The sequence below is a fragment of the Aethalodelphis obliquidens genome, unplaced genomic scaffold (genome assembly GCF_003676395.1).
Source record: "Aethalodelphis obliquidens isolate GAN/ISIS:26980383/991018 unplaced genomic scaffold, ASM367639v1 scaffold43, whole genome shotgun sequence".
NCBI lineage: Eukaryota > Metazoa > Chordata > Mammalia > Artiodactyla > Delphinidae > Aethalodelphis > Aethalodelphis obliquidens.
In genome coordinates, this window is record NW_020837987.1 from 10,408,076 (window position 1) to 10,428,918 (window position 20,843).

A 20,843-nucleotide genomic window follows, 5' to 3' on the forward strand; every position below is an offset into this window, starting at 1 on the left:
TGACTGCTTTCTTTACTGACCCCTACTCTACCCTCTTCAGCTGTGCTTTTATTCTCAAAAGACCCCGGGATTCCCATGACCTGGACACCAGGACTGTATACAGGGTATGTCAAGAGGGCAGGGGGAAGCCAGGGAGACCAAAGTGGCATGGGGGGTGGTGGACTGACCAGATCAGCTGGTTGGACTGGAACCAACTGCTTTACCGAAGGGTGGAGTGGTATGATTTGAGGGCCAGGACTAGTTTGGGATTAGGGTGTGGTGAACAGACCAATCTGGAGACATACTTTGGGAAACACTAAACTAGGATGATGTACCATATTTAACTGAGCAGGTGAGGATAGGTACTACATCGAACTGTATGGTGTACTTAATTGAGGGTAGGTTCTGGATTAAAGGGAGGGACCATTTCTCAGCAAGAGCAGTTGAGGTTTAGAGAGGAAGGAAGCCACCATGTGTAAGGGTAACATCATGTGTAAGGATAACATATGAGTATTTGAACAAGGGTAGAACCTGTTTTGACTAAGGGGAAGTACAGTTGGCCCTCTGTATCCGAGGGTTCCACATCTGTGGATTCAACCAACCTTGGATTGAAAATATTTGAAAAAAAAATTCCACAAAGTTCCAAAAAGTAAAACTTGACTTTTCCAAGTGCTGGCAACTATCTACATACCATTTACGTTGTATTTACAACTATTTACACAGCACTGACTGGTGGATCAGGCTTTTTTGTTTGTTTGTTTGTTTTTGCGGTACGCGGGACTCGGCCTCTCCCGTTGTGGAGCACAGGCTCCAGACGCGCAGGCTCAGCGGCCATGGCTCACGGGCCCAGCCGCTCCGCGGCATGTGGGATCTTCCCAGACTGGGGCACGAACCCGCGTCCCCTGCATCGGCAGGCGGACTCTCAACCACTGCGCCACCAGGGAAGCCCAGCAGGTGGATTCTTAACCACTGCGCCACCAGGGAAGCCCATGGATTAGGTTTTTTAACCAGTCTAGAAGATGACTTACAGTAGATGGAAGGATGTGCGTAGGTTACATGCAAATACTGTGCTGTTTAATATACGGGACTTGAGCATCTAAGGATTTTGGTATCTACGGGGGGTCCTGGAACCAATCCCTTGTGGATACCGAGTGACAGTATACTATATTGACTAATTGTATTTAACTAAGGACGTGTTCTATTTTTTAACGAATTGAGTTAGGCATCGCATTCAACTAGGCATTTCACCAAAGGGAAGGCACCGTCTTCAAGTGAGCAGAAAACAAGGGCCCTGTACCTTCCTCTCCATGGCACACAGAGACAGGAGGCTTGATATCACCCCAGGAAATAGAATACCCCTTTCTAGAGGCTTCCTCCATAGCAAAGACTGGTCTTTAACTACCCCTGGCAACTCTCTGACCTACAGTGGATGTGCCCACGGGAAGTTCATTCAGGCTCCAATGGGAGGCCATGGCTAACCTGCCCCCAAGGGCTGGGACCCAGAACTGGGGGGATTCCCAGGACAGCACACTGGGGAGGGGGAAGAAGATGAGCGCCAGAACAGGCTTGCGTGACTGTTTTTATTCCAGCCACCAGATCTGCCCCAATAAAGAGCTCCCAGACCCTGCCTCACCTTCCAGGCAGGGGCCTGGAGTCAGGGCAGAGGGACCTCCTGCTCCTGTCCCTGCAGAAGGAGGCCGACACGGAGCCTGGGCTTCCTGGTGACCACTCAGGCTCCTCCCGCCGCCTGTCCCTGTGGGGGCTGATGATGGGCTACCTCGTCCAGGCTGGGGGCGGGATCTCAAAGTCACCCCCTGAACAACGCTCCCTTGAGGATGGGGGACCGGCCCTGGACACCTCGTGTCTCCGGGTGAGGAAGTCACGGTCCCTTGTCCATCAGGCCTGCTGCCGCTCTCCGCCCCGCGGGGAGAGGACGTGGGTGCCCCTCGCCACCCACTGGGGGCCCGGAAGGGGGTTCTCTGCGAGCCGTTCCTCCCCTTGGCCTCAGGCCAGCAGGCGGCTGTACTCTGCCAGGGCGGAGGACTTTTTCACCCCGTCCCAGATCCGGGCGGCGTAGTGGAACCTGTGAGGGGAGGTCAACAGTCAGAGCTGCCCTGGCTGTGGCCCCCGCATGACCGTAACGCCTGGGATACAGGGAAGATGCCAATGCCGATGCTAGGTGACCTGATCCCCTCACCTCCCCCAGGGGAAGCGAAGGTGAAGTCCTCGAGCGCCCACCTCTGGGCCCAAACTGCTTCCCGCTCCACTCAGTGCTGGCCTTTGTGGATAGGGGTCTATCTCTATATCCCTCCAGAGTCTTGTGATGATCAGAAACGTCTAGCAGCTGCATAACCCCCCACCTCCCAAATTCTCCCCTCCCCGCTGGGCCCTGGTTTAGACCAAAGAGAGAAACAGAGCTCCAGAGTGGCTTCCTGCTGTGTCTGCACTCCCTGCCCCTTCTGCCCACAGCCGACTGCAGACAGACCTGGGGGAGCCAAGCTGCAGCTACTTCTCAAGTTTCTGTTTCTCTGGAAAATGAGATGAGGCAGCCCCGGGTCTGTGGCAGCACTGCTGTGGGCTCTGGGCATAGAGAGCCACGTAGAGTCGGGGCTGGGGAGGCAGCGCAGGGCTTTGTGAAGGAAGGTGGAGAAAGCCAGAGGCAGAGGCTCCCAGTGGAGGGGGCTAGTCGGGGGAGGGGGGGCCTGGAGAACGCGGCTCCCGTGGTTCCCGACAGCTTTCCGCTTTCCTCTCCGGTGCAGCTATGTTCTCTGCACTCAGGGCCTCAGAATAAATCTTTAAACTTGACTGGGCTCACTGGCCCTACTCCTTGCAGTCAAGGGACACCCAACCACAGTGCATGACCTTGCCACGGGACACTTCCTTCTCTGAGGCTGAACCTCCCCACTAGTAAAACTGGTGACAAGCTCTACACCCTCCCGGCTGATTGGGATTCAAAATCCCATGGAACGGCAACAAGATGGTAGCACTCATCAGTGCTCCAGGAAGGGAAGCTGAGGTGTGGAGAGACCTCCGAGACCCTCAACACGGTGGAGGTGGGGCCCTCACACTGACTCCTCTGCCGAGCGCTCTCACCAGTTCTTCTCGGTGAGGATCGTGTGTGACAGCTGCGGCCGGGCCATGGACATCACTTGGCTCCGGAGCTTGCTCACCAAGGACTGGAAGCTGGGGTGGCCTCGGTACCCAGGGAGCAGGGAGAAGAGGGGGCTGGAACTGGGTCCTGGAAAGTCAGAAGTTAGGAGGGGAGGGGAAGGGGGACAGCCCGCCGAGAGAGGCCCTTCCTCCCCGTCAACAGCATCCTGGCCTGCCAGGAGCGCCTGAGTTCAGCCCCGGCCCAGGTCTCCCCGTCCTTCCGTGACTCGGAAACGTGCTCCCACGGAAGGAAGGGTCTGAGCACCTTAGGGACAGGCTTGAGTCTCCCCTCAGACCAGGGCGGGTCCCTGTCACCCCCAGACCGGGGCAGCCTGTGTCTCCCTCTAACCAGGTGGGCCGTGTCTCCCTACGGACCAGATCCCCTCGAGGCGGAACCGTACCTGCTCTTGGGGGGGTTTCACTCTCTGCCTCGCTGTCCATGAAGGGCATCAGGAACAGATTGACCTCGGAGTCCAGGAAGTCGGGTGGGAGCCCAGGGAAGACGTTGCACTGTAACATGGACAGCGTACCTGGCGGAGGGAACCCGTGAGGCTGCAGGCACAGTGCTGCAGGGCCGGGGGAGGTATGCGCAGGGTGGTCAAGCTGGGGTCAGGGGATGGGTCTGGGGGCCGGGGCTTTGGGACTGGATTGGGAGCCAGAAGGCCACTGGCCAGCTTGGGGGGTGGCTGGGGGACCCTCACCCTTGTACCGCAGGTGGGAGTGGGCCATGAGCTGGTCAATCATCAGGTGCATCTGCCGCAGCTTCCGAGGGCAGAAGTCCTCCCGGCGAGCTTTGTTCTGCAGGAAGACTGCGGGTGGGAGGAGACGGGGAGCTCGCGCTCGCCACTGCCACTCGCCACTCAGACTCCCCTTCTCACACCAAAGACCAGCCCTGCCCCTGAGTTCAGATCACTTGTATTTACATGATAAGTAACTTCCCTTTAGTACCAGGCCCTGTGCTGGGCAGCGCTGGGGACCCAGAGAAATGAGTCAGAGTCTGTTTCTGCCCTCAGGAAGTCCCCAGTCTGATGGCCACCTGCTCAGGAGCCTGGCAGAAAGACCAGGGGCTGGGCCAGGTGGAGGAAGCAGGGAAGACCCTGCCTGGGGTGTCATAAACGAGCCGGATCTTTGCAGAGGAGCAGTGCGTCAGAGCGCAGGGCAAGGACAGAGCGGACCAAGGATGCGCGAGTAGGGGCCCAAGCAGGGTGAACAGGGTGCATGGCGCCACTGGGGCCAACGCCACACTCCCTGAGCCCCGTGCCATGGACCCAGAAGCAGGTAGACTAGGGTCCTGCCCCCAAGGGGCTCCCATTCTGATCGAGGGGCCAGAGCTGGACTCGGGGGTCACGCCCTGATGGCCAGGGGGACCCTCAGAGGAAGTGGCAGCTAATCCTTTTTGACTCTCCTCACAAGCCCCACAGGTGCTCCTCCCAGCGCCCCCTCCGCAGAGTACTCCCGGTTTCCGCCCCCCACTCTCCCCTGCCCACCAGTGCAGCCCCCGGAATGCCTCTCACCCAGGTGGGGGTAGTACTCAGTGCCTTCATCGGAGCCTGACGAGCTGCTGGACTCATGGCTGGGGGACGGGGTGGAGGGCTTCACCATCTCTGCTGTCTGGAGGAACCTTGGGGTTTGGGGTGACAGGTTGGTGCTCTGCTGCCGGCCCCCCCATATCCCACAGCCTGGGGAAGGAGGGGGCTCCCTTCACGGATCTGATTAAAGCTACAGCCACACTCAGAAAAATGCCACATACACACCATATTCCTCACACAGTTTTAGGGAACCCAGAGAAAACCCTCTCAGACACTGATCCATGGACCCATGTCAACACGTATGTATTTTTTTAACGAGTTTATGCCATCAAGAAAAGTACTTTACTTTTTAGAGGAGTTTTAAGTTCATAGCAAAACTGAGTGGAAAGCAAAGAGAATTCCCACGGACCCTCCCCCCCGCCCCCAACACACAGCCTTCCCGCTTGGCAACATTCCCATGATCCTCCAGTGACACACCGTTGCCACCCGACGTCCGTGGCTTACATTAGGGCTCCCTCCTGGTGGTGTATGCTCTATGGGTTTTGACAAAAACCACATAAATCCACCACTTGTATCACACGAGTAGTTTCGGGGCCCAGAAATCCTCTCTGCTCCACCTATTCACCCCTCCCTCCCCCTCCCAACCCTGGCAGCCACTGATATTTTTACTGGTCTCCATAGTTTTGCCTTTTCCAGAACGTCACAGAGTTGGAATCATACAGTATGAAGCCTTTTCAAATTGGCTTCTTTCACTTAATAATCTCCATTTGAGGCTCCTCCATTGTCTTCCATGGCAGGACAGCGCATCTCTTTTTAACACCGAATAATATGCCATCGTGTGGATGTACCACAACTTATTTATCCATTTATCTACCAAAGGACATCTTGGCTGCCCCCGGTTTTGGCAATTATGAATAAAGCTGTGCAGGTTTTTGTATGGATATAAGTTTCCAGTTTATGCTATTTTAAAGTAATTCTTCCAAATATATAAAAGTATATATAAAAGTAAATAAACTAAACCTGAGATAAGGGCTAACGGGATCTGATAAACTATGGCCCTTCTCCTCGTACAGACACGTACACAAAGCAATCTGGAGTGACTGAGGGGGGCGGGAAGGGACGACAGAGTGGAAGCTTCCCTCAGACCAGCCCGGGGTCCCTGATCTCAGGACTCAGCTGAGGGGGCCGCAGGGCAAAAGCGCCTCTGAGCCTATAAGCAGCTACTATGCGCGCAGATTGCACTGGCACCTCCCTTCCAGGCCATCCCTAAATCGGCCACAAATATGGTATCCACAATTTCCAGGGATTCACCTGCTCTGGGGAGGCCACCTGTAGACTCTGGCTTAAAACCGAGGCTCTGCAAGGGCCAGCCTGAGGCCACACCCCACCACAATGTGACCTCCACAGGGCAGCCTGTGTTACCTGTTTGTTCACACCTGTATCCCCAGAGCCCAGGACAGAGACCAGCCTATGTAAATGCCCAATATATTTGTCTTTTGAATGAATTCCAACAGACGGCGGTGGTAGGAGGGGGTGTTTCAGAATGAAGTCACTTAGATCTGGTCACAACAGCCGGCTCCCCCAGCAGCTTGTTTTTTTACTGTTGGCCAGACCCTCAGCTCCCACCCACCCCCAGAGTTACTAACACAAACCTTAAGCTCCCACTTAATCTACTGCTTACTAGGCACCAGGTGCTGTGCTGAATGCTTTACATTCTTTAACTCACTTCATCTGCAGGACACCGTTTGCCTATGAGGAAGTGTGGAAAAAGCAACCGCTCGCCTAACAAGTACTGGGATTCAAACACAGGGCTGCCTGACTCCGGAGACATCTGCTTCCTTCAGCTCGGCTCTTCCCTCCCCACAAGCTCCCGTTCCTTCCATCTGTCTGTCTGGGCCCCGTGCCCAGGGCTGCTGGCCTCCCCACAGCTACCTCCTGGGGCCTGAGGCCAAGAGGATCGGAGCCAGTCCTATCTGGGGGCATTTCTGGAACCTCCAGCTGCTTCAGGCAGTACTCCTGCCAGATCCTGACTCCCTCCCTTCCCTGCCCACCAGGGACCCGCGGGAATGGCACCTACGCCTGGAGATGGACCACAAGGCTCTAAGGAGCAGTTCCTCAGCGTGCTATTTATTCAACAAACTTGTTAAATATCCACCTTGTGCCAGGCACTGTGTGAGCCACTGGGGCTTACATTCTAACGAGGGAGACAAGACCATAAAAAGGTCCACACCATCCTGTCAGGGAGTGATATGTGCAGTGAAGGAGAACACAGCAGGGTAAGAGCGGGAGAGTCACAGGAGAGGCAGTTAGCAGGTTGGGGAGGCCTCAGGGGGACGTGAAGGGCATGAGGGAGGGGGCCTGGCAGCCGCGGGGAGAGTGTTTCCAGCCGAGAGGTGAGGCGTGCAGAGGTCCTAAGCGCCACGAGGGACAGCGGTGGGGCCACCACACTTCTGATGGAAGGAGTGAGGCAAGTGCTGGGGGAGGTCGGGGCGGTGACCGGGACCACATCACGTAGAACCCTGTTAGCCATGCATGGGGAGGACCCTGAATTTTACTCTGAGTGATGTGCACAGTCCGTGGAGGGTGGTAAGTGTGTATGTGTGCTGAGAGAGGATTAGGTGGCAGTGATCCTCTCCAACTCACGTTTTCAAAGGGTCCCTGTGGCTGCCGTGTGGAAGTGGTGAGAGCTGCGCAAGTGGCTGAGTCTCGGGGCCCCCGTCCCTAGCCTGGCTCCGCTCCCGACAGCGCCTCACCTGTACAGGCTGAGGTCCGTGAACCAGTCCTGGACGACAATCACCACGTGGCAGACAGTGAAGAGGAAGGCAGCGATCTGGAGTGACTGAGGGGGGCAGGAAGGGACGACAGAGTTGAAGCTTCCCTCAGCCCAGACTGAGGTCCCTGATCTCAGGACTCAGCTGAGGGGGCCGCAGGGCAAAAGCGCCTCTGAGCCTATAAGCACCTACTATGCGCCCAGATTGCACGGGCACCTCCCTTCCAGGCCATCCCTAAAATGGGCCAGGTGGCAATGATCAGCCCCTTTTTACACAGGCGGATACGGAGGCTTGAAGGGGGGATGATTTTGCCGAGAGGCAGAGCCAGGGGCTGAGTCAGGTCTGACTCTTGGTGCCGTCCTCTCCCTCCAGCTCTGGGGTACCCAGGGCTCTTATGAAGCAGAAACTAGCCTCACCCGTATCCACTAGCGCTCCATCCTGGACCACCAGGCCTGGCTCGGCCCCCTCACCTGCATCTCCACGTAGGTGTGGGGCAGGCTGTACTCTGGAGGCAGCTTGCGGTCGTTGTTGATGAGGTGGTCCAAGATGGAGGGGCTCAGGATGGGCTGGAGCAGGAAGACAGCAAGGTGTCAGGGAAGGGCCGCGGGTCAGGATCCCAGGGGACACGGCCACCAAGTTCCACCCGATGACTGCAGATACATCACCTCTCAGGACAAAATAATGTCAGATACATGGGCAGTTTCTAATTAGGAAAGAACTAGTCAGTGAGAGGAGGTGACAGAAAAAGAGTTTCAAAGCCGACACACTTTCCCCAGCCCTCTCACAAGTCCCCACTGCTCCCAAGTGCTGCGTGCCCCAGAAGAGCGCTCCTAGTGCTGGAAAATCGAACATCCACTTGAATGAGTCATGTCCCTGCGACACCCTTATTTTGTTGTTTCAAATGCTGTCAGGCCTTCCCTGGTGGCGCAGTGGTTGAGAGTCCGCCTACTGATGCAGGGGACGGGGGTTCTTGCCCTGGTCCGGGAGGATCCCACATGCCGCGGAACGGCTAGGCCCGTGAGGCATGGCCGCTGAGTCTGCGCGTCTGGAGCCTGTGCTCCGCAACGGGAGAGGCCCCAACAGTGAGAGGCCCGAGTACCGCAAAAAAAAAAAAAAAAAAGTATCAAATGCTTTCAAAACTTCACTAGGATGATCACTCAGGTCAAATAACAATGGTTAATGTGAAGACTAGTGAGGATTTAAAAGGCTGCATCAGGGCTTCCCTGGTGGCACAGTTGTTAAGAATCCACCTGCCAGTACAGGGGACACGGGTTCGAGCCCTGGTCTGGGAAGATCCCACATACCGTGGAGCCACTAAGCCCGTGTGCCACAACTACTGAGCCTGAGTGCTGCAACTACTGAAGCCTGCACGCCTAGAGCCCGTGCTCCACAACGAGAAGCCACCGCAATGAGAAGCCCACGCACCGCAACGAAGAGTAGCCCCCGCTCGCTGCAACTAGAGAAACCCAGCAGGAAGCAACTAAGACCCAACACAGCCAAAACAAACAAACAAACAAACAAAGAACTGCATCAGTGGGTGTAAAAGAGTCATCTGTGAGCTCATCACCTTTTCTTAAAGGAACATCCCACTAAAAATACAAGAGGTTAAATTAGTGGATCATCTATCCACTTCTTCCTGCCCTGGATGGAATTAACTTTAAGAAAGAGGCTTGGGGCTTCCCTGGTGGCGCAGTGGTTGAGAGTCCGCCTGCCGATGCAGGGGACACGGGTTTGTGCCCCGGTCCGGGAAGATCCCACATGCTGCGGAGCGGCTGGGCCCCTGAGCCATGGCCGCTGAGCCTGCGCGTCCGGAGCCTGTGCTCCGCAACGGGAGAGGCCGTGGCAGTGAGAGGCTCGCGTACCGCAAAAAAAAAAAAAAGAAGAGGCTTTCCTCTTTCCTCTTTCGTCAATCCAATGGCTCACTTTCTAAAACCCCAAACACTGCAGAGTTCCATTCTGTCTTTTTTCATTCATTCATTCATTCATTCATTTATTGCTTGCTTGTTTGCTTGCTGCATTGGGTCTTCATTGCTGCTCGTGGGCTTTCTCTAGTTGCGGCGAGCGGGGGCTACTCTTCCTTGTGGTGCGCGGGCTTCTCGTTGTGGTGGCTTCCTTGTGAAGCACGGGCTCTAGCTGCAAGGGCTTCAGTAGTTGTGGCTCGCAGGCTCTAGAGCACAGGTTCAGTAGTTGTGGCACATGGGCTCAGTAGTTGTGGCTCGAGGGCTATAGAGCACAGGCTCAGTAGTTGTGGCGCACGGGCTTAGTTGCTCCGCGGCATGTGGGATCTTCCTGGACTGGGGCTCGAACCTCTGTCCCCTGCACTGGCAGGCGGATTCTTAACCACTGCACCACCAGGGAAGTCCCTTCCATTCTGTCTTGTTCTAACTTCTGCTCTGCCCCATGGGGGCCCCGGACCAGCCCGCAGCTGGTTCATCTCGGCACAAGGTCTCGGTGGTCCTGTCACAGGGCCTGGCACACAGGTCTCACACCACATTTGTGGAAGGTTTTCCACCCATCAATGTGTACGGTGGCCAGAACTTTGTTCCACTAACATTCATTGAGCATCAGCTGTGGGCCAGGCCTCTCCCTGAGGAGCTGCAGACCGGATAGGAGCGGGCACAGAATGCAAGAACCAGATTGTGGTAAGCCACGTGCTGTGCTGGGAGGTGCACATGGGTGCACATGGGCACCGGTGGGCGCTCAGAGGAAGGGGAGGCTTCCGGGAGGAGGCAATGCCCCTGTGGAGTCTTCAGGGAGGAGAAGGCAACAGCCAAGCAACAAAGCAAGGGGAGAGAGAATGTTCTAATGGTGACGATGCTGACAGCCAAGAGTACTGAGAACCCACTTCATGCCAGGACTTCACCTGTGTTAATTCACTGACACCTCACAGAAACCCCACGAGGGAGGCAATGTTGTTTTTCCCACTTAAGAAAACCGAGGAGTGGAAACGTTAAACAACTTGGCCAAGGTCGGAGAGCTCAGGAGCGAGACTATGGCAAGGCTTGGAGGTGTGTATGGTGGGGCCGGTGTCTACATCAGAGAGGGGAGTCCAGGGAGTCTGACAGGCGAGCCGCACAGGCCCCGGCTGCCTAGCTAAGGAACAGGGATCTTGGAGAAGCTGAGGAAAGCTGCCAGGTAACGCAGGACAGGCCAGCTCTTGTGACCGTGAGGCGCCTGAAGGCTCGCCACGTACCATCCCGTGCCCAGCACTCTGCCTGGACTGTTCCACTGACTCCCTGCAACCCTCCTATGAAGCTGAGAAAACTATCACCCCCATTTACAGATGAAAAAATGGAGGTGGGGGGGTTAAAACTTACTTAAAGGCCAGCTCTGGCTGTAGACTGACTCCAGGGCCCACACTTCCAACTGCTATGCTATAAGATTCTTTAGGCTCCTGTGTACACGGATGGATGGGAGTGGAGAGGGGGTGAAATCTGACAAGAAGAGACTAAGGGCCAAAAAGAGACACAACTTGCCCAAAGGCACTAGCATGTCCGTGGCTTGGCCGAAGCCCCATGGAATCCAAGCAAGGTTCTGGCTTAAACACATTTGGGGATGAAGCTGAGTGCTGCACGCAGCAGGGTGGGGTGAGTGGGGGTCAGCACCTGCGTGTCCAGGAAAACGATCCGCTCCTGGGTAATGAAGAAGTCAATGCCACTGGTCTGGTTGCCCCCTCGTTCCTTCATTTCGGCGCTCTGGGCCCGGAAGACATAGGCCCTGTGGAAAGGAGCAGGTGGGGGCATTAGAGGTCAGGTTCTTGGCCTTTGCCGCCTCCAGAGTGTGGCCCTGTGAGTGAGACCATGAGATGTGATTCCCCGCCTGCCCGCGAAGCCTTCCATTCATGGCCCCTGCTGCCTAGGGGGCTGTGTTTTATATCACATGACTTCATCCCTACCCCTACCCATAGGTAGACCTGTTAAGTCTTAACAAAATCAATAGACTGAGGTGTTTAAGAGCAAGGACTTTGCTGCACTGCTGGGATTCAAACCCCAGCTCTGCCTCTTCCTGGCTGTGTGGCTTTGAATAAGTTCCTTAATCTCTTTCTCCTCGGTTTCCTCGTCTGTAAAACGGGGACAACAATAGTCTCAATCTCTCAGAGTGACTGTGAGGTTAATATACATAAAGCGCTTAAAAGAGTGCCTGATACACGATGATATAAAATAGCTAGCTATTAATTATCAAGTGTACCTGCCATGTGCCAGGTATGGGACACACAGCACTGAATACTCTCCACCCCATGGTGAGAGGGTGCGGGGCATCCAGGCTCCCAGTTCTTGCCCTGACTGGAGCACTTTCCCTGCTCCCCCTCCTCAGCGTCTGCTTGTTCTCAAATGGCCCCTTGACCAGCTGATTTATACAGGAACCTGGCCCCAGCCACTTCCCCATAACCCCTTCCTGTTTGATTATCATCTTCTAATGTGCTTGTTTACTAGCTCCCCATTAAAATGCAAGCCCCACGGGGACAGAGATTTTTGCCACTTTTGTTTACTGTTGTAGCCCCAGCACCCAGGACAGGGCCTGGCCCGTGGTAAACACCCAATAAATATTTGTTGAACTGAAGCAGGGAGACCAGTTAGGAGGCTCCTGGCCTCCTCCAGGGAAGATGGCAGTGGCCTGGACCAGGAGATGGGCGTGGAGGAGAGGAGCAGATGAATTCTCAAGATAATTAGGAGGTAAAACTTATGAGACCTGATGACAAGAGTTGGTACCAACGTCTGCCATGTCACAGGCGGACCTGCCTCAGAAGGACACATTAGGCCGACAGGATTCTAGCTCAAGTATCTGAGCCGACGGCCACAGGGAAGTTTTGCTAGTTGGGGGTGGAAGCTGAGATGGAAAGGATGCCAGCCAAGAGAGCTGCAGCTGTGCCAGAGCGCAGCCCAGCTGAGCTGAGGTCATGAGTGAGCAGAGAAGAGTGGGGACGGAGCCGACCTGGGAGGCGGGGCACCGCAGCTCGGGGTCTGGTGATGTATGTTCTCACCACAGGGGTTCTTAACCTGTTCCGGGTTTCCCTCAGGCCCCTCTGAGAGCTGGTGGGAACTATGGACACTTTCCCTAGAAGAGAAGCCTGACTGTAAATGTGTGTAGAATCCTGCATATACCGTTCGGGGGTTCATGGACCCCTGAGGCCCATCCATGCTGTCCCGGGTGACATCACCGACTTTATAAAAACCAAACTCCTATGCTTTAAGATAACCCTAAGTGGCCACAACCCCTGCTCACCCCCCATCTTGATTCTTCCCTAATTAGACTGTCTGTGTTCCCTACCTGACTCCCCAATCCCTGCCTTTCCCTCTTTCCTTCCCTGCCCTCAGTTTGGGGCTCTAGTGCTCAAGCTCCCTCCTCCCCCAAAGGACTCCCTCCTTTACCTTCACAATCATACCCTGTCCTTACTCAGCAAGGCAGGACTGAGGCTGGTCTAGAACCCACGCCCTTCACCCAGGTCTCTTGTCCCAGTGTTTCCCAGGCCACATCAGCCACATCCTGTGAGCACTCGCTCTGTGCCAAGTTCTTGTTAACTTTTGCCTTCCCGATCTTGTCTCATCCTCCAAAAATGCACTTTACAGATGAGAAAGTGAGACACCAGGAGGTGAAGGGACCTGCCCAAGACCAGCCAGCTGGTGAGCGGCAGGGCTGAGACTGGGGTGAACCTAAATCCAAAGACTTAATGGATACGCCATGCCAGCTCCTGGCTGGTCCTGTGCCATTTGCTGGAACGAGGAAGGGAGGGAGGGAGGGAGGTACAGGATTGGTGTCCTTGGAGCTACACGAAAGTTTGGTCCAGACTGGTCACCATCCTCATCTGACAGAGACATTGAGGTCAAGGTAGGGGAACACCAAACACCACTTGCAATATCCAGGCCCACCCTCCCCTGACCTAGGTGGGTGCCACCTCCCTTGCAGACCCAACGTCCCCCTCACCTCTGGTCCTCCTCAGGAGTGTTGGCTGACAACAACGACATAACCATGGACTTGCCTGTCCCCTGGAGGCCCAGGACACCAACCACCAAGACATCAGTCTGATCCAACAGGTACTGCGGGAAGAGACAGGAATGAGACCCTCAAAAATCTGTCGGTTGATGGAGTGGGAGTGAGGAAGGGGCCCTAAAGACTTCCATGGCTCGCCCACCTACCTTCTCAGATATAAAGAAAAACGTTTGTGCTCCAAATCCCCTCAACTGGGCAAAGGGCGGGGGAAGGGGGGTATATGGAACGTTCTGGGCACAAAGAACAGCATTTGTGAGAGCTCCAACGCAGAAAAGAGCCTCCCTGGTCAAGAAGGTACTAGGAAGTCAGAGTGGCTGGAACACAGAGGAAAAGGGGCGCCTGACTTTGGGGAGAAGGGGAGAGGCATAGGAACAAAAGGATGGGTGGAAGAAGCCAGGACTGGGTAACTGAGGGCCACTGGAGCAGACTCCTGGGAGGCTTTGGGCTTCAGGCAGGTTGGGAAAACATGGGAAAGCGTGATAAAGGCAGCAGTAAGCAGGAAGGGGAGACCAGCCCGTCCTGGCTCTGTCTGTGGGGTTTAAGAGTCCGACAGAATCCTGAGACCTTCACCTCTGGGCTGCCAGCTCTGCTGATTTTCACCACCAGGGGGCATAAGAGACACTCCTCAAGGAAAAGAGTCATGTCCTCAATGTGGCTGCTGCACCTTAGAATCATCTGGAGAGCTCTAAAAAAAACCCCTCTAATCCTGGGCTGAACCCTAGACCCACTAAAGCAGAATATCGAGGGCTAGCCCAGTTCAATATGGTAGACACTGACCACATGTGGCTACTTAAATTTAAATTAATTAAAATTAAACAAAACTACAAATCAGTTCCTCAGTTATACGATCCACGTTTGGGGATTTGTGGGTAAGTGCTCTATAGCAGGGCCTGGACAGCGGCTCTTTTTTTTTTTTTAAAGCTTCCCAGTTGATATCAACATGAGAGTGGTAACAGATGGGCCTGGTATGTTGTTAGTAAATCCAAGCTGTTGGAGAAGGAGAGGGAGCATACCTGGGAGAATCTGAGTAATGTGACAAGCCTGGGAGGGAAAAAACAGGACGGGGGGAAATGAAGACTGGGACACTGGAAGTAGATATGATAGTCCAGAGGTGTGAGGTGTGGACTACAGTGAGGGCTGTTGGGATGGAGGCGGAACCTCCGGGGGCTAACATTCAAACCAGTTCACACCGGTACTGCATGGGTCTTGACCAATCAGGAGGAGGACTGGAGCAGGCCCAGGAGGCTGCCCTGCTGCGTGCGAGAGCGGGCAGGAGATCCCAGGGCCTCTGCGGTGGTAATGGGTCCCTCTCCGCCAACCAGTATCAAAGTATTTCAGCATTTTAGCAACCAGCACAGCTGAGCTAGTGTAAGCCACTGAAATTCGGCCCGGCTAGGTGAGAACGTTCTGATCCATTCTCTCACTGCTGCCATTGCCCGAAAGCTGTCTAGTCTGGTGCTGCCTGCCAAGGAGCTGGGGGGCGGGGAGGAGGTGAGGGTGTGGGGCCCGGAGAAGGTCGAGCAGGGAGAGAGCCCTGACCCCCCAGTACCTCAATGGCACTGTCGCACCAATTCATCTGGTCATCCACCAACTTGATGCTGTGCTTCATGCGCTCTGGGGGCAGCAGTTTGGCCTGGCCCACGACAGCTGCAGACAAGGACGTGCTGACGGTCTGTGCGAGGGGGTTCCGGCTCCCAACCAGATCCCGCCCGGCCCCAACTCACGGTCCATGGCTGCCGGCGCGGCAGTCCCCATGCCCCGGTTCTGGATCTGGTACACAGGCTGTGTGGGTCTCTGCCCCTCCTTTTCCCCCTTGGGTGGCGCAGGGGCTGCAGGGGGTGGTGGGGCAGTGCCCTCGGGGGTGGAGGCATTCGCTGTGGCCGCAGGCCCTTTCCCCTCCTCCCGTGGCTTCATGAGGACAATGGGCTTCTCAAGAGGGGCTGGGGCAGGCGGGGCGGCAGGGGCCGTTGGAGTCGGTGGCTGCTTTGACTACGGGCGTGAGAAGGTTCCGGTCAGTGGAGAGATCCTTGCCCTAACTGCTCCCAGCCTCCCCTTCCAAAGCGTCTTCCCCACTCACCCGCTCTGCTGGAGGCTTTGAGAGGATGATGGGGGTTTTCTGCATGACCGCCGTGCTTGTCTCTTCGCTGCCATCCTGTGGTGAGGGAGGGCAGTTACTCAGGAGTGACTCCCCTAGCTCCCTGGACACCCCTCTAAGTGTCAAGTATCATTCTAAACGCCTTCAGACATAAACTCCTCCAATCCTACCAACAGTCCTGTGAGAGATACCTTTATCCCCGTTTTTCAAATGAAAAAACTGAGATCCAGAGAGGTTAACTGGCTTGCCCAAGGCCACACAGCCAATTAAGCAGTGGAGCCAGGACTTGAAGCCAGACAGCCGGGTTCCAGAACCACGCTGCCAGCCACTCCACTCAGCTGCCTTTGCTAGACAAGCCCAGGCAGAAGGCGCTGGGGCTTTGGAGCGAGAGACATCTGCATTTGAACTTGGCCTTGGCTTTTGTTGGTTGTGTGAACACGGATAAGGAATCACCCTCACTTAGGCCCATTTGCTCATCTGGCGAATGGGGATAGGAATTCCTTCCTCACAGGACTGTTAAGAGGCTGAAAGTAGACAGGACTCACAAACCGTCCACGGAGCACTGGGCACGTGGCAGGTGCACAGTATCTAGAGCTGCTCTCCTGACAGCCCTGCTGTCCCAACCTCCGCTCCTCAGCCCCACCCGGGCTTGCCAAGTCAGCGGACTGATTCCCATGCCTTACCCTCTTCATGCCTCTTCTGTCTCACCCCCACCTGCCTAAGAAAGGGGAGAGACCTGAGTTTGAATCCTGTTCCTTCTGTGGTACCCTGAGTAACCCTGGGAGAGTCCTGACCCTTCAGTAGGTCTGTTTCTTCACCTACATATTGAGGATACTTATTTAAATCCTGCTCACTCACTGGCCTATGACGAAGGACAAACCAAAGGATATGAATGTGCTTTGCAAAGAACAGGTGAGGGTGAAGAGATGAGGATGGATAGGAGATACAGTCAGGAGGCACCATGTACAGCACTGGTGCCCGATGGGCGTGGGGGTGACCAGGATGAGACCTGATGGGCCGTCACGAGTAGCGGGAGGAAGAGAATTGGCAGGAAGACGCTGAGGTCAGCAGGAGACATGGAGGACGTGAGGAGTCCATTGGCCAGTTAGGAGGCTGCCAGGGTCTCAAAGACAAGACATCTGGGAGCTGCTTGTTCAGGGACTGAAGCTGAAGGTGCAGGAGGATGGTAACATTCCCCAGAAAGATGTGTGTGGAAGGAGGAGAGACTGCGTGTTGTCATTTATGCTGTGGCCCAAGGGAAGGAGTAAGCAAGAGCCAAGCTCACTGTGAATAAATTTCCTTCATGATTTTTGCAGTTTTATGGCTCAGAAACTGTCCCAACCATTATCTTCTTCCACTCTCCCCCCACAAATAAACAGCCCTTAGAGGCGGGCAGGGCCCTGGAGAAAGAACCCGGGGGGCAGGCTGTGGCAGTGAGTCACCTACACACAGGAGAGGAGCAAGGCTGGACCGGGCCCACAATGACGCTCCCGACTCCCGATTCCCGGTCCAGGACACTCTACAGCAGACACAGTGGTGCTGCGCCTGAGGCTCACTTGGATTCGGGTTAAAGGCCTGGCCCCAAAGCTTATTGACTTGTGACTTTGGGTAGGTCCCTTCCCCTCTAAGACTCATTTCCTCATTAGTGAAAACTGCATCTATCATAGGCTCTACTTCATGGGACAGCTGCAGGAGCTCAGCAAGACCCAAAGGATGGAAAGCACTCTGCAGAGCACCAGCACACTGCACACCGCTCAGTAAACAAAAAAGGCTGCTATTATGACACAACTCTGGAAAACAGGGGCTTCTGGCACCTCTCAGCTCAAACTCCAATGCCAATTCCAGTCAGTGAAATCCAAAGTTCTTTCCAAGGCCTATCAGGTCCCACATGATCTGGCCCCAGTTTCCTCTCTGATCTCATCTTCTATCACTTCCCCTTCTTCATCCACTGCAGCCACGCTGGCCTCCTGGCTACTCCTTGAACACACCAGATATAAGGCCTCAGGGCCTTCGCATTTGCTGTTCTTTCTGTTTTGAATGCTCTTCACTCAGATTCTGTCAGGACTTGTCCCCTTGCCTCCTTCAGGTCTCTGCTCAAAAGTCAGCTGTTCAGAGAAGCCTTCTCTGACTGCTTCATCTAAGACAGCCCCTTTATCACTCTGAGCGCAGTCCGTTTTGTCCACAGTTATATCCCCAGCATCTAGATGAGGGCCTGGTGCCTAGCTGGTGCTCAATAAACATTGGTGGAATGAGTGGACACATGAATGCTGCCCTTGGGCCCAGATACTCACCCGTCTCTCTCTGTCCCAAGGTGCAGTGTAGTCCCTCTCCCGACCACCAGGCCCGGAGAGATTCTGGGGGCCGCCAGGGCCGGGCTCCTTCCACCGCCGCCGCCTGTCTATCCCATAGAGCCCAGGCTGACTGTGCCCAGACTCAGACATGGTCACCTATGGGTAGAAAGAGGTTGATTCCAGGATGAAAGAAGTCTCTCCCCACTCTATCTGGCTTACCCTGGACTATAAGGCACTTCCTTTCAAGAGAGCTCTGTGGCTGTGGCAGTGACTGCCAGCAGGATCTCAATAGCCATTCTTCACTACTTCCAAAGAAATAAAACCCTCAGTTCTGAGCTGGACACCTGGCTATCCAGAATATACTTCTCAGCCTAGTCTGCAGTTAGCTGCGGCCATGTGACTAAGCTCTTTCTGGCCAACGGTATGACACCAGAAGCGTGTTTTGGCAGCGTTCAGAAACTTTTCTTCACAGACACTGGCACCTGCCTTTTGTCCCTTCCTCCTACTAGCTGAAAGGAATGCGGGTGTGGAGGCTGGAGCTCAAGCAGCCATTAAGGTCTGTGAGGCAGCTTAATGGAAGGAAGGCATAAGAGACAAAACACAAGGTTCGGGGACTCCCTATTAACCTTAAATTGCCTATCTCTGGATGCAGTGACAAACAAATCCCCTTCTATCTCTTGTAGCCAAAACTATTCCCAACTGTTAATCACTTTTCTCAACACAAATACTAACACATGGGGGAAGGTCACATAAAAATGGGACATACTCTTTCCCAAAGTGCAGCAAAGCATTTCCATACAAATCTGTAACATGACCCCCAGTCCGACAACTACCCTTTTGATTACCCAATACTGGCACATGTGGGGGTGGGGCACCTGTATTCAAGGGCCTGTTTTCACCGGGTGTCCCTCTACTTTCAGTGTGTTCACCTTCCATTACTGATGGTCTGCCATCCCTCACCCTCCAAGGCCTCACCAGGGACATTATATGTCCCTCACCAGGGTCATTATACGTCATTATATGTCTCACATCTAAGACATTATAAAATGTATGGTTACCTATATAACCCACACTCTATCATTTAACTAGCTGCTTATAGGCCCCTAGGGAGTTTCCCCAGCTGTTTACACTTCATTCCAGGGAAGTCTCTTGAGTATGTCTGTTTGCAGGACTCCGAGGCCAACTGCTATAGCTCACGGGTCCATATCTGGTCTGCCTTCTGTTTTCGGAAATAAAGTTTTATTGGAATACAGCCACATCCATCAATTTTACAAGTTGTCTATGGCTGCCTTCTTGATACAATGGCAGAGGTGACTAGCTGAGACAGAGATACTATGGGCTGCAGAGTCTAAAGTAATTATTCTCTGGACCTTTACAGAAAAAGTTTGCTGACCTTTGCTTAGCTCTGAAGTGCCTTCAAATCATTCTATGAATCCCTCCACCTCCCACCCCAGTACAGTGACATTAAGAGGTCCTTGTGTAAGACTCTTTCCCCAGAACGGAAGTATCTGTTTACAGGATGCAGGAGTAATTTTGCTAGCCAGGTAGGGGCTTGTCTAGCTCCTCTCGCACTGCTCTACATGACCTCTCCCCTAGCCACAAACTAGGTGGAAGACTGCCTTCTGAGACAAAGGAGGGCAAGGCCAGTTTACAGACGCTTATGCAAACTGATTCAGCACTTAAGTGACTGTTTACAGTCTCCTGAAGGACAGCCTCCTCAGAAATCGAGAGTCTTCCCCGCCTTGCAATTAAGGTTCTGTTTACACTTTATCCTGGAGGCCTCCAGTGCACTTAATTGTCTGTTTTCTTGCCTCAATAGGGATTCTGCTCCACCACTAAAGTATCTGTTTACATAACCCATGAGGACCTTCTTCCCATGCATGTTATTCTGGGAACTTCCACAGTACCTGAGTTTATTCTACAGCCCCTATGGCAAGCTCCCCAGAATTTAAGAGTTCACCTACAAGCATTTTGGGGACTCCCAATAGTTTCCAGGCTCCTCTGGGGATCCCCCCACACACACAAAAGTATAAAGCCAGTCTATTTGTGTTTATTTACAGGACTCTTAAGGTGACCTCCCAGAACTACAAATTACAAATTCCCCTATTACAAATTCTTTGGGGGGGGGCTTCCTCAGTACTTAAGCATCTCTTAACATGCTCCTTTTGGGGGATCACCCAGAATCTATTTGCAAGTTATTTGGGGAGACTCCCAATTCCTAACTCCGTATTTATGGTCTAATGGAGCACTCCCACCCCAGAACCTGGGTCTATTCACACTATTTTTCTACAAGACTCTCCAGCAATTACATGTATATGTACAGCCTCTCATATGGGGTCTCCCCTGGAACTTGAGTCTGTGTTTTATTCAGGGGACTTCAGCATAATTAGGCACCTGTTTACAGGCCTCCTATAGGGAACCCCAGAACTTAAGTTTCTATTTACATTGTATTTAGAGGAATTTGGAGGACCTCCCCACTGTTTAAAAATCCGTTTGTAGGCCCTCTACGAGTGTCCCCAGGGCTCTGCACGTTATTGGAGGGATTTCGCAGTACTTTACCGCCAGTTTACAGGCCCTCAATATAAATGGTCTCCCAGAACTGAAATTTTTCCAATATACACATTATCTGTCTCCTGCCCACCCCACTCCCGGTAACGCGCTTTTTAACGCGTTGCTTTGACTCCGAACTTAGTTACGCACAACCGCCAGGCGTCCGAACGACCAGTTAGCGGTCAAGGAGGAGCCGGGCCCCGAAACACGCCCCGTGCCCCGCCCCCCGCCGAGGCGCCAGCCTAGCGCAGGCACGCGGGCCACTTACCTAAGGCGGCTGCTGATTGGTTCCCGGGGCGTAAGGGGGGCGCGCGCTCTCCGAGATGGGGGTGGGGTGGGGACGGGGAGGTTCCACTGCAAGCCACCGGCCTGTAAATGGTGTCTGGGAACCCGGGAGCGTGGCGGGAGAGAACGGGTACCGGTCAACCCACAACCGGTGGGGGCATCCCGGAAGCGGCACCGAAGGTAGGCCGGTCCGAGGGAGGAAGAA

The 20,843-nt window shown here is 54.3% G+C and overlaps 2 protein-coding genes across 2 annotated transcripts in view; one reads left to right on the forward strand and one right to left on the reverse strand.

The window, feature by feature from the left end:
• Positions 1 to 1,545: 1,545 nt before the first annotated feature.
• SMG9 (SMG9 nonsense mediated mRNA decay factor) lies at positions 1,546 to 20,766 on the reverse strand. Its single transcript, XM_027079781.1, has 14 exons — positions 20,622 to 20,766; positions 17,804 to 17,959; positions 15,495 to 15,569; positions 15,142 to 15,406; positions 14,967 to 15,064; positions 13,352 to 13,464; positions 11,035 to 11,146; positions 7,900 to 7,995; positions 7,412 to 7,497; positions 4,644 to 4,750; positions 3,831 to 3,938; positions 3,531 to 3,659; positions 3,073 to 3,217; positions 1,546 to 2,062 (listed from the first exon to the last, which is right to left on the reverse strand). The coding sequence occupies exons 2-14, from the start codon at positions 17,951 to 17,953 to the stop codon at positions 1,984 to 1,986; spliced, it is 1,563 nt and encodes a 520-aa protein (XP_026935582.1). The 5' UTR covers positions 17,954 to 17,959; positions 20,622 to 20,766; the 3' UTR covers positions 1,546 to 1,983.
• ZNF283 (zinc finger protein 283) overlaps positions 20,709 to 20,843 on the forward strand; it is an 83,970-nt gene continuing 83,835 nt past the window's right edge. The window contains exon 1 of the mRNA XM_027079776.1: positions 20,709 to 20,818. The gene's annotated coding sequence lies outside the window, so the exon portion shown is untranslated. The remainder of the gene's footprint in view (positions 20,819 to 20,843) is intronic.

Bases quoted from the DNA above. Each gene is read 5' to 3' on its own strand.
- SMG9 (XM_027079781.1), bottom strand. From the start codon at position 17,953: ATGTCTGAGTCTGGGCACAGTCAGCCTGGGCTCTATGGGATAGACAGG. The intron at 7,498-7,899 runs GTGAGGGGGCCG...TGCCCCCCTCAG, and splicing joins ACACCTACGTGGAGATGCAG to TCACTCCAGATCGCTGCCTT. The intron at 2,063-3,072 runs GTGAGAGCGCTC...CTCCCCTCACAG, and splicing joins ATCCTCACCGAGAAGAACTG to GTTCCACTACGCCGCCCGGA.